The sequence below is a fragment of the Anticarsia gemmatalis genome, chromosome 3 (assembly GCF_050436995.1).
Source record: "Anticarsia gemmatalis isolate Benzon Research Colony breed Stoneville strain chromosome 3, ilAntGemm2 primary, whole genome shotgun sequence".
Classification (NCBI taxonomy): domain Eukaryota; kingdom Metazoa; phylum Arthropoda; class Insecta; order Lepidoptera; family Erebidae; genus Anticarsia; species Anticarsia gemmatalis.
The window spans coordinates 10,538,159-10,553,518 of NC_134747.1; the positions used below are offsets into that span (position 1 = coordinate 10,538,159).

The 15,360-nt window shown below is 35.0% G+C and overlaps 2 protein-coding genes across 2 annotated transcripts; both read right to left on the bottom strand.

The window, feature by feature from the left end:
* Positions 1–3,687: 3,687 nt before the first annotated feature.
* l(2)37Cd (general transcription factor IIIC subunit l(2)37Cd) lies at positions 3,688–8,274 on the bottom strand. Its single transcript, XM_076136499.1, has 8 exons — positions 8,058–8,274; positions 7,755–7,962; positions 7,550–7,664; positions 7,111–7,402; positions 6,646–6,856; positions 6,211–6,365; positions 4,932–5,117; positions 3,688–3,814 (listed from the first exon to the last, which is right to left on the bottom strand). The coding sequence occupies exons 1-8, from the start codon at positions 8,178–8,180 to the stop codon at positions 3,716–3,718; spliced, it is 1,389 nt and encodes a 462-aa protein (XP_075992614.1). The 5' UTR covers positions 8,181–8,274; the 3' UTR covers positions 3,688–3,715.
* Positions 8,275–8,598: 324 nt separating this feature from the next.
* On the bottom strand, positions 8,599–14,916 carry LOC142987617 (uncharacterized). The gene is made up of 6 exons (XM_076136502.1): positions 14,501–14,916; positions 14,053–14,244; positions 13,767–13,832; positions 13,512–13,668; positions 8,900–9,053; positions 8,599–8,771 (listed from the first exon to the last, which is right to left on the bottom strand). The coding sequence occupies exons 1-6, from the start codon at positions 14,702–14,704 to the stop codon at positions 8,735–8,737; spliced, it is 810 nt and encodes a 269-aa protein (XP_075992617.1). The 5' UTR covers positions 14,705–14,916; the 3' UTR covers positions 8,599–8,734.
* Positions 14,917–15,360: the final 444 nt, after the last annotated feature.

Below are 15,360 nucleotides of genomic sequence, written 5' to 3' on the forward strand. Positions count from 1 at the left end.
GAAGATCACTGAATTACCAAGTGGATGGTCTCTATTTTTATTTATTTACGAAGAAATTAGTTTACAGTCGCTTCTATTATGAACGAAATATTACAGGGCAGAAGGCAGGGCAAGAGCAGAAAATGAGTTAGAAATATTAATTTTCAGATTGATTTACAGTCTAAGTCGTTTGTAGATCAAAAGAGACTCTACCTATTGATGAAAAAGGCTAATGTGAAATGTGCCTTTTTTCCCAATAATTGTTTCAGTGACATGACATCGCAAATCTTTGTTCAGCTAAGAAATTCATGTGAAAAACAAACCTTTTTTTTTAAACATGAAGACTTATGTCTGGTATACAATTTCATAGAATTCTACTAGCCGAAACACGATTAAGCAACAACATCTATCAAAATTCAAACATTTTGCAACATAATACGATTGCATAAAAAAATACTGCATTTTAATTTTCTGTTCTAAATAATTGCTTTGTTACAAAGGATGAGCGTTTTGTTTGTTTAATTTTTCTAGGGCCGTTCCAAAGATCGTTGTTTATCTATTATATGAGGAGTGTGCATGTAGTCAGTAGTACACAGATCAAGGAACCCTGTGGCGAGTGCGGAGTGTGGCGAGTGTGGCGACTGAACACAATGTCCATGTGCGTGACTCATGCGTGTGTTGGATGTGTTGACAAAGACAATGCGCTGTTGTGATAGTGAGTGTAGTGACAGCGCCACCCTCGCTTTGTCCACGGAGACAACCAAAGAAAGAACTCAGGCTACAATATTGCACTCAGCTGCGTTTTGCACTTTCCAACTAAAATGTAGCGCCAATCCACTATCTCTACGCCAAGAATTCGCCTATTCCAATGTGCGACAATAATTTTTATATTCATCAAATAGGTCATTTTTGTCGTTGTTTAAATGCAATGTAAGGTGTCTTGAAAAAACTAATCAAATATTGCGAAGTACATGAGTCGATCTTTAGACATAAAACTAGACTAGCATTCCAAAGAACATAGATAGTGCACCAACGCACCAAAAAGTACTTCCGGGTAATTAAAAAATGGTATAAAATGGAGGGTTCAAAGATACCCCTTCACACGCTTTTTACAAAATGAGCACAAACCACAAAGTACCTATTTTATAACTACTTCCAAAATTTTATGAAAAACCTAATTCTACATACCTACTAGGTATGTGGAGCTTAGATTTTCTTTAGATCTATGCCTCTGGAAATTTTTGACCCCTACTATTATTTGTTTTACTATAGCTAAAAAGTAAGTTTTTTCGTGAGTTTAAAGTGGAGATGGTATATTCCCAGTTGTCCCCTCTGTGTAACACTGTCCCCCAGGGTGGCAACTGGGAATAAAATTAGGAAGAAAATTTCCAGTTATCACCCCGGTGAGTGGAAATATCCTTCAATATGAGTAAGGACGTGTTTTTAAAACATAACAATATTAAGCTTTTTATTATTATTAGTATTGAGTAATCCGACTATCTATTTCTAAAAATACGCGAGGACTATAGTGTTAAAATAGTGTTACGGCAATTAAATACATGACCTAGAAGACGAAAAGTAAACATGCAAGCGTATTAAAATGAACTGCTTCGATAGATTATATTTTTTAATATCTACCTGTTACCCACTTAAATTAAAATATGCTTCAGACTTTGTATCACAATAATACATACTTTTCTTACAATTTTCTTACTCCTATTCAATTTGTCTGTTTAATTTAACTTCAATCATATAAAATCAACCAGCCCCGCTAAAAACTCCTAAAAAGCCAATTCCAGTTAAATGATTTCTGCTGGAATGCTAAGACACCTCCGATCAGCGCAGTGATCAAAAGCTTACAAACAATTCATTCTCTCTTCTCACTGAGATCCTCAAACTTATTCAATAAGCTTTCAGCTATAAGCTTTCAGATATAGACAGTAAGTAGTACCTATAAATAGTAGCAGTTTTCAATCCCTCTGAACGGTAGTCAAAAACTATCCAAACATGTATCTACACAACCCACATTACATTATCATAATATTATAACGTAAACAGAATTTTAAATTTCTTTGTTTTGAAACGTTCGAAGACAATGGTTATGTTAGAGATTCTTTAGTATTCTTATTATTTCTTTAAGTCCAAAACATCTTTGTCATAAGGATGAGTTACCGAGCTGTCCTAAGTGCAACACACGCGAATGCGTGACAATACTTTGTTATGTGCAATTTATTTGATAGGTACAAACATAATTCGATAATATAACAATCATTTACAACGTTTCCATAAGAAACCTTTGAACCATACCTACTTATTTGTACATGATTAGGTACCTATTTGTATGATTTTTCTTTGAGAAAACTCGTAAATAGATGGGTAACGTTACCTAGTAGGTACAATTAGTATAGGTAACAGTCAATACATTGGTACCTACAAACCTATTATGGCAAACGATTTAATAGTAGACTCCTATAGGTACTAGCTTTTTCTGTCGTCTGGTTTAATATTCGATTAAGGTTACATAACTTCAAACCATATTTATGTAGGTATTTTGTAATAAAATAAAATATCATAACAACAAATAGATAACCATATTTTTTTTACTAACAAAACAAGTTGTTTCTATTTGTAAATAGGTCAGTAGTTGGTGTTTAAAATTCATACCTATTCTCTATAATACAGCTGGTATTGTTTGACCGATAAAATCTACTATCGAACAACTCATATTATACGTACTTTATCTAAACCGGCCCTAGTAACTAGTATTATCTATACACTTAAATTTGCTCAATATCTACTCTCTACCATTTTTCAAATTACAATAAAAGGTAGATCAAGTAGGTACCTACCTGTTTAATTAAAAAAAGTCATATTTTATCAACTTTTCAGTGTCAGTTCACGATGGATCTAAAAAGGTACGGTTTTCGTAATTAAGTAATACTAAATATTCCTGTAGGTGTGATGTATTTTTCATTTTATATCTATTAATAGCCAGATTATTACTTTTACCAAAGAGTAATTCTTTTATTGGTACTTCTACGGGCGGGTGAAATTCGCATATAACCTTGTATACATAACTATGTATCCTTACTAATTTAACTGCTCAAAAGACCGTTGAATTATTTATTTGGTCCATACTTAACGTAGCGTCGATTAAAACTGTTTTTAACTATAAATAAATACAATTACGCACATCAGTTAATGTCACTGGAACACAGAGCCCCCGGACTCGATAAGCCTGGCCATAGATAAAAGTTACTATGCAGGAACTTTCCGCTGTGAATGGATTACGTGAACTTTGATTCCTATTATCAGTTACCGATTAGTAATGAGTCGGCCGACCTTGTGAGGACATAGCGGACGAAGGATGTTTGAACAAATTATATTGTCAAATTCTTATACTTACTTAAAAATACACCATAAAGTACCTATTTCTATTCCTCACGATAACTTCAAGGTTTAAGTAAACAAAAAATCTTCAGAAGAATGGGGAGGTACATTAAAACTGCCGAGAAAGGGACATAAACAGGAGACTGCCTCCCTGTCGCAGTGGTTAAGGTCGCCATGCCGCTACCAATTATTTGAGCGATCCACGTATAGTTGTTTCGAGTTTGGTTGTACTTTGTGTCCGTTATTTGTATGTTAGTAAAAGTCCCCGGGACACAAGAGCAATTCTTAGTACGGAAATTATAAAAAAGAACAAAACAATCAGTTGTTAATCTGTTTTTATTTCAAATCACGCCTCATCAATTTGATCTTCAGTTTGATCCATCTCACTTGTCCGTCCGTCGTCATCAGAATTGGAGTCGTCTTCACTGCCGCTACCGTCACCTTGCTGTAAAACATACAGAGCATGATGTAGCAGAAAACATTTAACAAATCTAAGTAGCAGTTTATGTATCAATTTGTCTGTAGAGGCTAATAGAATTGGATAAAGAAGATTTATTTAAGAAATTATTAGACGTCAGTGATCGCAGTCGGCGTGATGGTGCGTAATAATTTTGTTTAGACATTCTTATACAGCCCTAATGCTTAAAGTGTGTTTTGCAGAGCAGCCCACATGATATACTTTCTTAGTTTATGATCTCATCATAAAGTTTTCAAAGATACTTGTGCTCGAAAATTATTTAAGAAACGACAACTCCGGATAATATTTGCTACAATAAATGATTTTAAAGTTGAAGGAAAATGCGTTCGTATTATTTTACGGATAAAAGCTAATCAACGATTACCTGATTAAGAATGTATTAATCAACAAATCATTATAACAATTCAAAGGTAAATGAAAGTCAAGAATTAAGATACGGTACAAAAATATAACTTCGTTAAATCAAGTGCATTCAAAATGTCAAAATATTACATCTTTCGCGAACAAAATAATTGTCGCGTTTACGAAATTGAACGAAGCGCAAAATTAATTGCGTATGGTTTTATTAAATTTATATAACAGAAATATGTATTTATGTCAAATAGTATTTCATCATTGATCACTGATATAACGCATGGTAGAATACTAACACACTTAAATCGTCTGGTAAAAAATAGTTTAATACTGTCTCAGCAAAAAAAACTGCAGACGCATTTCGTCATGACTCATAATAGTTCACTAGACTACTAGACACAACATTTGTCCACTACGCAATTAATCGTAATTGTATTTTTATTTAATTGTAAAGTAGATAGTAAGCTACAATGATTATTGACAATAGGTGTTAATTGCAATTTATTAATGAGTTTGTAATTTTAACCTAATTTGAATTCACAACAAAAATATAACAAATGTCTTTGAAGTTATCCAGGCACAATCGCTTGAAACTAATAACTTTTTATACTCGAAATATTTCGGAAGATCTCTTAAAGCTGTTCTGCTCGTCAGAGCAACGAAGGGCTTTTTTCGAGGATTGAATATCTTGCCGAAAGCCTTGAAATGTAGTGGTCGATTAAATTCTTACCTCTAACTTGGAAAGATCAGCATTGGTAGAAGAGAGTAGAGTATTCTTCATGTATTTGAACATGTGGTCGCGCGCGTGTTCGTCCGTGGCGGCCGGGAGCCAGCCTCGCTTCACGTGGCACAAGTAGCCGGGAGGCGGCGCCACCGCCAGGATGTCCTGCACCTCGGGGATCTTCACGTCGCAGAACTGACGAACCAATAATCTTATTAGAGATATTATGAGCTTTTGTAAGGTATATGTGTATATATGTGCGTATTTTTATATGGAAATCTTTGCGTTCGGACGAATAGGCGTAATGGTAAAGATGGCCACGCTACTGTTTCGGGAGCTCGTAGGTTCGATTCTAATGAACAAAAATATTTTTTTGGTCCTGGTTAAAATTAGAGTCCGCTTTTTGTCTCCCGTAACATAAGAGCAATGCTAAGTACCAAAGCCATTATTTTAAAAATATAAAATGATTATAAATAAAATAATTATGCAACTATTTACTATTATTACTGTCTCGATCTTATACGGCTTTTGGCTAATAACATGGAAATGTATTCAGTTAAAAAAAATAAGATTGCACTTTAATGAGCATAAGACACTAGCATAAATATAAATATGTAATGCCTTGATTATCCATCACTGAGTCACGGGTCCAACGTACACTAAATGGTACATATCGCACATCGGACTACTGATTAATTACAGTATTTGTGTTGCGTATTATTAATCTTTGGACTCAAGAAACTATACTCTATCAAGTCTGTTCGCGTTTAGATAATTCTTACTAACCTATTAAAAACAATAGTTATTATGATATTATTATTAACTGGCGTACAAAGTACACATAACACTGAAACTTCGATAAATTGTTACACCAGTTTCCATATGTATTCCTATGTCAAACTATTAACTACCTTGGTGCAATACAATCTTTAATATCTTTGTGAAAAAGTTACAGGGAATTCCCCGAAGAATTGCTCTGACAGAATTCAGTTTCAGGGCAGTCCCATGAATCGAAATAAATATTTAGTGCACAAGTAAAATTTATATTCTTCGAACCTCGTATAAAATATAGATGGCCTGAAGATAATGACTATCCCTCTTATTCATAAACGCACTATAAAACTATTTTAGTTAAAAAGCTACTATAATATGTTTTCTCTTTTTCATTTCGCTAACGAGTGAAAGAAACAAAACACTTTATAAGCCTTTCATAACTTCATATATTTTTATGATTAAGAGGCTATGAATACACTTGGTCCATTTTAGAAGCGAAATCATTCTCAATTACCTGGTAGAATATATGCCTCTGTGTTGGCACGGTGTCTGGTCGGAAGTACACGCACGATTCAGGGATTTCATTGTAATGCTCGGTGCCGACCTTGCGAGAAGTAGATGGTGATGCTGACGGCTCGTCTCGAGACATTATCAGGGTGCGTATGCCCTCTATAAAAAAATATACCCATATAGAAAATCAGCAACAATAGTTGTATGAACTGACAAGTTTGATTATCTGTTGTGGCTGTTAAAAAAGTTGCATAGATAAATTGCTCACTTGGCGTGTAAAACTCAGAAGCACGCGGGTACTAACCATTTTCCTAAAGTTCGTTAGAACATTTGTAAATGTTACGAAAAATATCCGAGGAAATTGAGATACGCTACGAAAATGCGAGTGATGTGAAATGCTTTTATGTAGTAACATTTTTATTAAGTAATATTAACTTACGCCCATGCCTCAGCCTAAAGTCCAAAGTTTGATAAATTCTAGCCTCTGGGTCTTTCCTAGGATCATATCCAAACCGAACCCACATTGACCTCCAAGGCCCTGTCTTGTGGTAGACAGCTACACAGGGCATTATCACTTTCAATGAGGCACCCCTGACCTTTGTGCGGAACTTTATTAAGTTCAATGACCACACTGGTCTCTCTTCAAACAGCTGAAATTATAAAGGCCTGATTAGTTATTATGTTCAAGTAAATATATGATAAAAGAACATTATCAATTTATTTTCTTTGGACGATACTGGGGCTTTTAAAACCAAAAAAGATGTTGATTGAAGATGTCTAGCTTTATCACATATCATCATTGTCATTTACAGCCTAATTCTACTCACTGCTGAGGCTTAAATAAAAAATTACAGCACAGTATTGAAATGACTTAATATTAAAATAATATCTTCAAAATATTTACCTTTTTAACAGCCTCATATTCCTGACCAATAGTTGGGTTGAGTTCTTCTTTAAATGCTTTCAAACTTAAAGAGCTATCATTAGGTTTCGTTGGCATATCACTGTTCAAACTAAATATATATGGAGCCACATGAGAAGCTCTTAATGATCTAATCTTGTTGTGAACGCTCTCACCAACGGATTGTTCCGGTGATGACCGGTCTGTGAGATAACGCTTTTCAGTGTATGTGTATCGTATAGGTTTTTCAAACCTTGTGAAGGAAGGAGGTATTAGACAAAGAGGTACTGGTTCCCTGTAAGAAAAAGATTTACTTACTTCCTCTCTAATATTAACACTTTAGTCAATGCTTTCGTCTTTAAAAATACCCATGATATTGCTTAGTTTGTTATGTTTTTATTTGAAGTTATTATTGACTAGATAATATTAAAATGATACTCACATCATAACACTATATGTATCTAATCCTGAAGGTAATATGTGTTCTAAGATACAGTTTAAAGGTCCTTCTGCAGATCCCTGTCGCTGTACTGGCAAGTACTGGAAGTCACACATAGCTGCAACAATAGTAACGATTAATTCATCGGAAAATATCTTTATGTGTGGAACACCACACATAAAGATATTTCAAGTAGGTGTGTACTTACATTCAAACTTAAACATAGTTTTAACACATCCCACAACACTGGTTGCTACTACTTCTCTCTGTATTTTGTTGTCTACTTTAGTCTTCTTAACCTTAACCTTTAGTAATACTCCCGCTGTTCTCTTAGATGTGGCAAAAATCTTTCTCACGAAGGGATTATCTGGTTGGTAGGATAACCCCAGACGCTTTTTGTTTATTTGACTGTAAACCTAGAAATAAAACCGTCAAATTTACTCACTATGACCGCAAATTTATAAAAATATACTTTAGAATCAAAATATAAAGTATTTAAACGAATACAAACATGTGAAATATTCCTGATACCGCCCAAACAAGCAAGAGCCTTCTCGTCATTTTTAACTACTCCTGGGAAAAGAACCCCTATTAGTTCTCGATCTAAATCATTTTTTTCCATTATTGTTGTCATAAATGTAGCTTCTATTTCTTTAATCCTTAATTATTGTACCAAAACAACAATCAAAACACATGTTTTCTACTTTGACAGTTCAAAATCTTGTCACTTTGACAATGACAGTTGGGATTATTACAAAGTTAGATTTTAAGCATAATGAATGGACATTCTCGACTGTCTCGTTGATAAATTTTAGGCGTTTTACAGTCAGTGGTAAGATATTTCTACATAATTTAATGTTTCCCAATTTTAAGGCTTATTTCAAATACTTTATTATTATATCGTGGCCATGGTCAGTTTGGAATGAGATAACCGTATATATATGGTTCAGACATTTTAAGGCCAACCACATTCTGATGACTAAGTCATCAGTCCTGTAGGGGAGTAAAAAAATTATAAGGTAGAAAGCACTAATATTTCAAATAACTCAAAATTTATACAACTATTATAAATATTTAATATCACAAACTTAGCCTACACAATCTTGTCTCATCTAAAGATTATTGCTATTGTTGTCCTTATTTATAAAGATAAAAAAATAGTCATGTACAAATGTGTATAAAATATTATTATCGATGCGCCACAGCTTCTACAGCAACCAAAAGCCTGAAAAGAAAAAATAACATCATGAATTATACAGCACTTAATATAATTCACAAGGTTAAGACTGGGTGTAAGTTGAAAAATTATAATAATTACTGTAAACAAACAAATGAAAGGTGAAAAAAACTTACTTTTCCAACAAGACATTTCTTTGTCTTTCTATTTCCAGCCTGTCTTTTTCCATTTTTAGTCTTATATTATTACACCTCTTTTTTTCTAAGAGCTTCTGTTTCTCAATTCTTATTCTTTCTTCTTCTAAATTAAGCAATCTGTCGTGTACAAGTCCTGCAAGTAAAAATTGTGTTAAGGACCCATCAGCTACAATATATTTTATTATGTATTAATAAAATACGAGCATTACGTGTTTGATATATTTATTGACAGAGAATGCCAAATCGTTATATGATTAATATATGGCATCTACCATAGAGTAGAAGGAGTTTAGGTGGAGTTTAGGTTCACCACATTTCTCCCCTCCTAACCTCTTAGCTGTTCTGAATATAAGATGCAGCCAACACCTGGTTGAGGTGTCGGCGCCAGACATCGCCGTTGTCGGTGCGGATCTCGTAATGAAGTCGGCCTAGACGTCTTGTGATAGTACCAAACTGCCAACGGTGCGAAGCACTCGTGTAGTCACGGGCCTGTACACGTTCGCCGACTTCCAACTGTCTGACCTTGATCTCTTGATGTTTTGATGTAGTTTCCTTATGGGTGTTTAGAAACATGCAGTGTAATGCTGTTCGAACTTCTCTTCCAAACATTAACTGATAAGGTGTCTGACCATTCAAGTTTGGTGTCCGTCTGAGGCGAGTTTTTACCATAACAAGTTTCTCTTGAAGATTACCCCTTTCTCCCTCTAAGCTTCGTAAGACTCTCTTGACTGTTTGTACGTATCGTTCAGCTTGTCCATTGGTTGCAGGGTGGTATGGAGCAGAGGTTTTGTGCGAAATCATACAGTTTTTTAGAAATTTTTCGAACTCTCCCGATACGAATTGTCGGCCATTGTCTGAGACAAGGAGTAGAGGTGTTCCATAGGTGCAAAATAGTTCTTTCAATTTTTGGATGCACCAAGAGCTTGTCGTTGATTTAGTAGGTATAATCTCTGTCCATTTCGAAAATGCGTCTACAACTATTAAAAGATAGTATCCGTAAACAGGTCCGGCAAAATCAATATGAAGCCTTTGCCAGGGGCCCTTTGGGTGTTCCCAGTGGTGTAGTGGTGCTTTCTCTGGTTCATTTTGTTGTAATCTACATGTTCTACAGGACTTAACTTTTGTTTCGATATCATTGTCAATTCCTTTCCAGTATACAAAACTGCGGGCCAGTAGCTTCATTTTCACAATGCCCGGGTGACCGAGGTGTAGTTCGTCCAGCACTCGTTCGCGTAATGTTTTTGGGATTAAGACTCGCGTTCCTCTTAGTATACATCCATCTTGTAAAGTAAATTCATTATCATTGTAACCGAGCGTTTTAAGTGATCGGCCAGTTTGTAATGCGAGTACTAATGGTGTATAATCGGAATCAATACTTGTCTCTTTCGCTATGATATTTGGGTTGACATCAATGGTATGTATTTGTTGAAGTTGAAAGCTGTAATTCTGGTCCATTTTGTTTGCCTTTGTGTTTTCTACTGGGAACCTGGATAGGTAATCTGCATTTGAGTTGTTAGGCGAAGTTCTGTATTCAATGTTGTAGTCAAATCCAGATAAGAAATGAGCGTAGTGGAATAATCGCATTGTACTCATTGCTGGTAACGTTTGATGTGGGTGGAAAATTATTGTCAGTGGTTTATGGTCTGTCACTAGGATAAATTTTCTACCGTAACAATAATAAAAGAACTTCTTCAATCCCCAGTATATGGCAGTAGCTTCTTTGTCAATTTGGCTGTACTTCTTCTCGCTATCCGATAGTGTTCTGGAAGCGAATGCTATCGGTCTTTCTGATCCATCTGGGAGTCTATGTGACAGTACTGCTCCGATTCCCAGTGGAGATGCGTCTGTTGCAAGAACCAAGGGCCTCTTGGGATCAAAATGTATAAGTACTCTTTCGCTTAGAATTTCTTTTTTAATGTGTATAAAGCTCTGTTCGCATTCTGTAGACCATCGAAAACTAGATTCTTTCTTGAGTAAGTTGTTCAGTGGATTCGTGATCGATGATAGGTTGGGTATAAATTTGTTGTAAAAATTTGCCATTCCAAGAAATGTCCTCAATTCTGCGGTGTTGACTGGGCGTTCTGTTTTAATTATTGCGTTAATCTTTTCTCTGTTTTTGTGTAGACCTTCTTTGTCGATAGTGTGTCCCAAATAGTCGATGCTTGTTTTGAAAAAGTGGCACTTATTTTTGTTTACTCGTAGGTTACTTTCTTTTAGTTTGTCTAACACGAGCTTAAGTCTCTGTAGTAATTGTTCTTTGTTGATGCCTTGAATGATGATGTCATCAAAGAAACATTTTACACCTTCGAGATCTTGAAGGAGTTTATCCATAAATTTCTGCCAAAGGCTCGGCGCGACCTTAACGCCGAACATTAGGCGGTTCACCTTAAAAGTGCCTCGATGCGTACTTAGTGTTTGTAGCATTGCGCTTTTTTCATCCATTGTCATGTTGAGATATGCCTGGGTGATGTCGAGTGTACAGAATAGTTTACCTCCGTTCATCTCTGCAAATATATCTTCTATCATAGGTATTGGATATTGTTCATCTTGTATGACTTTATTTAGTGTAACTTTATAATCAGCGCACAATCGGATACTCCCATTCGGTTTGACAACTGGTACCACTGGAGTACCCCAATCAGAGTGGTCGACTTTCGTGATGACACCCTGTTTGCATAGTCGCTCGATCTCTTCATCCACTTTGGTTTTTAAAGCGTACGGTATTCTACGTGGTTTGATAAAAATTGGTCTTGTGTTTTCTTGTAGATTTAGGTGTCCTCTGTAATTGGGTATTTCGCCTAAGTCGGATCGAAATACTGATGTCTTGTAAAGTTCCAAAAGCTGGTCTAATTCTAGATTTTCTGATTGCTGTAAAGTTTTTATATCTGCTAAATTTAGAGTTTCGAGTTCTTTCATCCAACTCCGGCCAAAAACGGGGTCAACGTTGTTGTTGATGAGGTATAATTTACCGTGGAATTCTTTTCCTTGGCATCTGCATTGAACGTATGCAACACCTGCAGGTTCGATTACTTCGCCGGTATATGTTTTGAGTTTTATATTAGTTTTAAAGATTCTTTTGCCGATTTTCAATTTTCTGTAGTCTCGTAATGACATAGAAGTAAGTGTGGCTCCAGTGTCAAATTCCATTTTTATCTTAGCATGTTCAATGTGTACCGTTATCATGTATTTTTCGGATGTTTCACCAGATATAACATTAATATCATTCCATTCATCATCATCGCTTATCGCTGAGTCGTTTAATTGATTTATATCCGGTGTAGTCTTACTGGGCTTCGCATCTGAGCGCCGTTGTAGACACACACTAGCTAAGTGTCCGACCTTCTTGCATTTATAGCATGTTATGTTTATAGCGCTACATTTCTTGGTTTCGTGATTTAAACCACAGCGGAAACATTTCCCTTTTAAATCTCTTGGTGTGATTCCTCTAAAAGGAGATTTTTTTGAATTATTGTAGGAATCAGTGGAAATTTTATTGATATTGTCACTACTTGGTTGTTCATTCGGAAGCATTGATGTATTTTCTGCTTTACTCATTTCAATAGATGTTGCAATCTGTGTCAGGTGTTTAAATGTACATACTGTTCGGTCTTGTAAAATTTTTGTACGTGCGTCGCTATCTTTCAATCCTCTTATGAGTTGAAGAGATAAAAAGCTTTCTGAAATGTTTTTCTGGCAGTGTTGACATTTAAATTCGCAGTTGGTAGTGAGCTTTTTTAAATCTGCGGCGTATTGCGCTACTGTTTCATCCGATTTTTGAGTTCTCGATATAAATTTATGTTGTAGAACCCATTTGCTAGGTTTTGGGTCTAAGTAGTCGTCAAGTGTTTCAGTAATTTCGTTAAATGTCTTATTCAATGGTTCGTCTGGTGCTATTAAATCACATAATTTTTCATGGAGTTCTGGTGATAATGTAGACAGAAGAATATTTGTCTTCATGTGGGGCTCAGTAATTTCATTAAGTCTAAAGTACACTTCCAGACGTTTTTTAAAGTTATTGAACGTTTCTGATTCATGTAAAGGATTAAATTGTATTTTTGGTATAATCTTATGGTATTGGTATATTCTATGTTGGTCTTCCTGTCGCTGACCTTGAATAATGGTTTTTTTTGTTAAAAGTTTTGATACTAAAATAGTGTGAAGTTCTTCGAATTCGTAGCCGTAATTTTGTTCGTGTAAATACGCTGTTTCATCGTTATCATCTATGGTTTTGTTTTCTATCTTCTCTTGTAACTCTCGCAGTGCTGTTATGGTGTCCTTCAAGGCTGCGGAGCGAGCGGTGATGTCCTCGTCAGACATCGTCGCCCTCTGCTCGATGTAGGTATCGAGTCTGGTGAGCATCCCACGTAGGGTGCTCCGTTTTTTACGTAGCTTTTCCATTTAGGTTCAGTTTTTCCTCGTCGCCAATATTATGTATTAATAAAATACGAGCATTACGTGTTTGATATATTTATTGACAGAGAATGCCAAATCGTTATATGATTAATATATGGCATCTACCATAGAGTAGAAGGAGTTTAGGTGGAGTTTAGGTTCACCACATATTTTTTCATAGATTTAGAATATAACTCACTGACTGGCCTGCCTCTCTTCCACAAAGGTTTTCCTGTGACTGGAGCTGATGATACTTCATTTGGCCCCATGCCTGCATCAGGATCTGTACCAACTCCATCTGCAAGGCTCATTTCTATTTCTGCTGCAGTAAAGTGCTGTGAATCTGTTGGCCATTTCTGAGGAATAATATATATAGTAAAATATTTATTTGTTCTTTTGTTTTTGCCTGGCCCAGTGCGCAATTTTCATATTAAATAATTATGTAAGTAATTACCAAACCACTAGCAGATGGATCAGCACTGCAAATGTCATCGCTAGGTCCAGTACTTTGTGTTGGGGCCTGAAACAGAGGGCAATATTAGGTATGTAAAAAGTTTTATAATAAATATGAATAGGCCAAATCAAATTGAACACAGCACAAATAAATATCTTTTTTTTAAATAATTATATATTTTTATAAGTGTGCTGAAATCAGGAAGCATGGGCTCTTAAAAAATAGGATGAAATCTTATTAGAAGTAAAGATAATTTTTACTCTAAAAATCAGTAAAGCTGTCTCACCATAGCATTTGTAATGACTGAAGTCTCTGGAACACCAGACAGGCCAAAAACAGATGTATTAGTGCATATAAGCCTTAATATTTTCTCTTCACCTTCTGTGAGCTGTATGTTAGCATTACATCCTGGTGTGAACCGATTTTTTCTTATTTTAAATGCTTTTTTCTTCACATTTGATTTCCAATCTCTCCAAGTCTGAAAATAAAATGTGATAAAATAAAAAATAGGAAACTGTTAAGCAACTAAATGTCTGTTAGTGTTAGGTAGTTCGTTTCTTTATTATTTATTTTAATATAACTTATTTTAATAGCCCTAGAAGAGTCCCACTGCTGGGCAAAGTATAACTTATAATTTTAATTTAATTAGTATGGCTAAGATGCAGACTTGTACAGAAAATTTATACGATCCAGAAAATTTGTGAAGGAACAGATATTTATAATATAATTTGTACCTGTTGCCATTTATCTGGAGTTTTTATAGCACCAGAACCAAAACCTGAATTAGCATTTAACTTTTCGGTTATTTTTATCCATGCATTTGTTTGGCGAATCTTTCCTTCTAGTCCAGTAAACTTTCCAATGGCTAATTCTTTATCTTCTTCTAGGAAATGCAAAAGCATGTTGAGCTGTTCCGGACTTGCTTTCCGTCTTTCCATTGTTGTGACTATACATAAAGTACACACAGGTAAAACTTTACACTAATGCTACCAAGAAGTAAAATAACTCTTTCCTTGATTATCACTCATAAATATAAATGTTTTCTGTTAAAAAAATGAAAACATCGCTGTTGTTGTTACCGCATTATTACAAAAACGAGTTTTGTTTTCTTTTTGTTGTTGAAGTTCATGATACTGTGAAATACTGTCAAAAAACAAATGTCATAATCGAAAACTCCCTACTACACGTCACGTAGCTTTAGAACAGAAACTCTCGATAATAGTACCGAAATACAGACAGACAATATTCTGTTCTAGCAATTCTGTCTTGTTATGTCATTATTGTGCAATGATTATAATGACATTTTACTAATGTTTATTTTTTGTTTACAGATCTTGAACAAGTAGTTTAGAATAAAGTGTTACATTATAACATGCAATAAGACAATGATCAGTTAAAGCTCTCTTAAAACTGATAGATATATTCAGATCAAAAGTTAAAACAATAAGCTAACATGAATACCCTATTAAAATTAAAAATGTTGCGGGGTAGCGCATATAAAGAGAGAATAGCTCGTAGACACCTTACGGACCTGTCTGATTGTGTTAATTTACCTGATACATATTTATTGAAGAACTGTGGAGTTAATAGAATA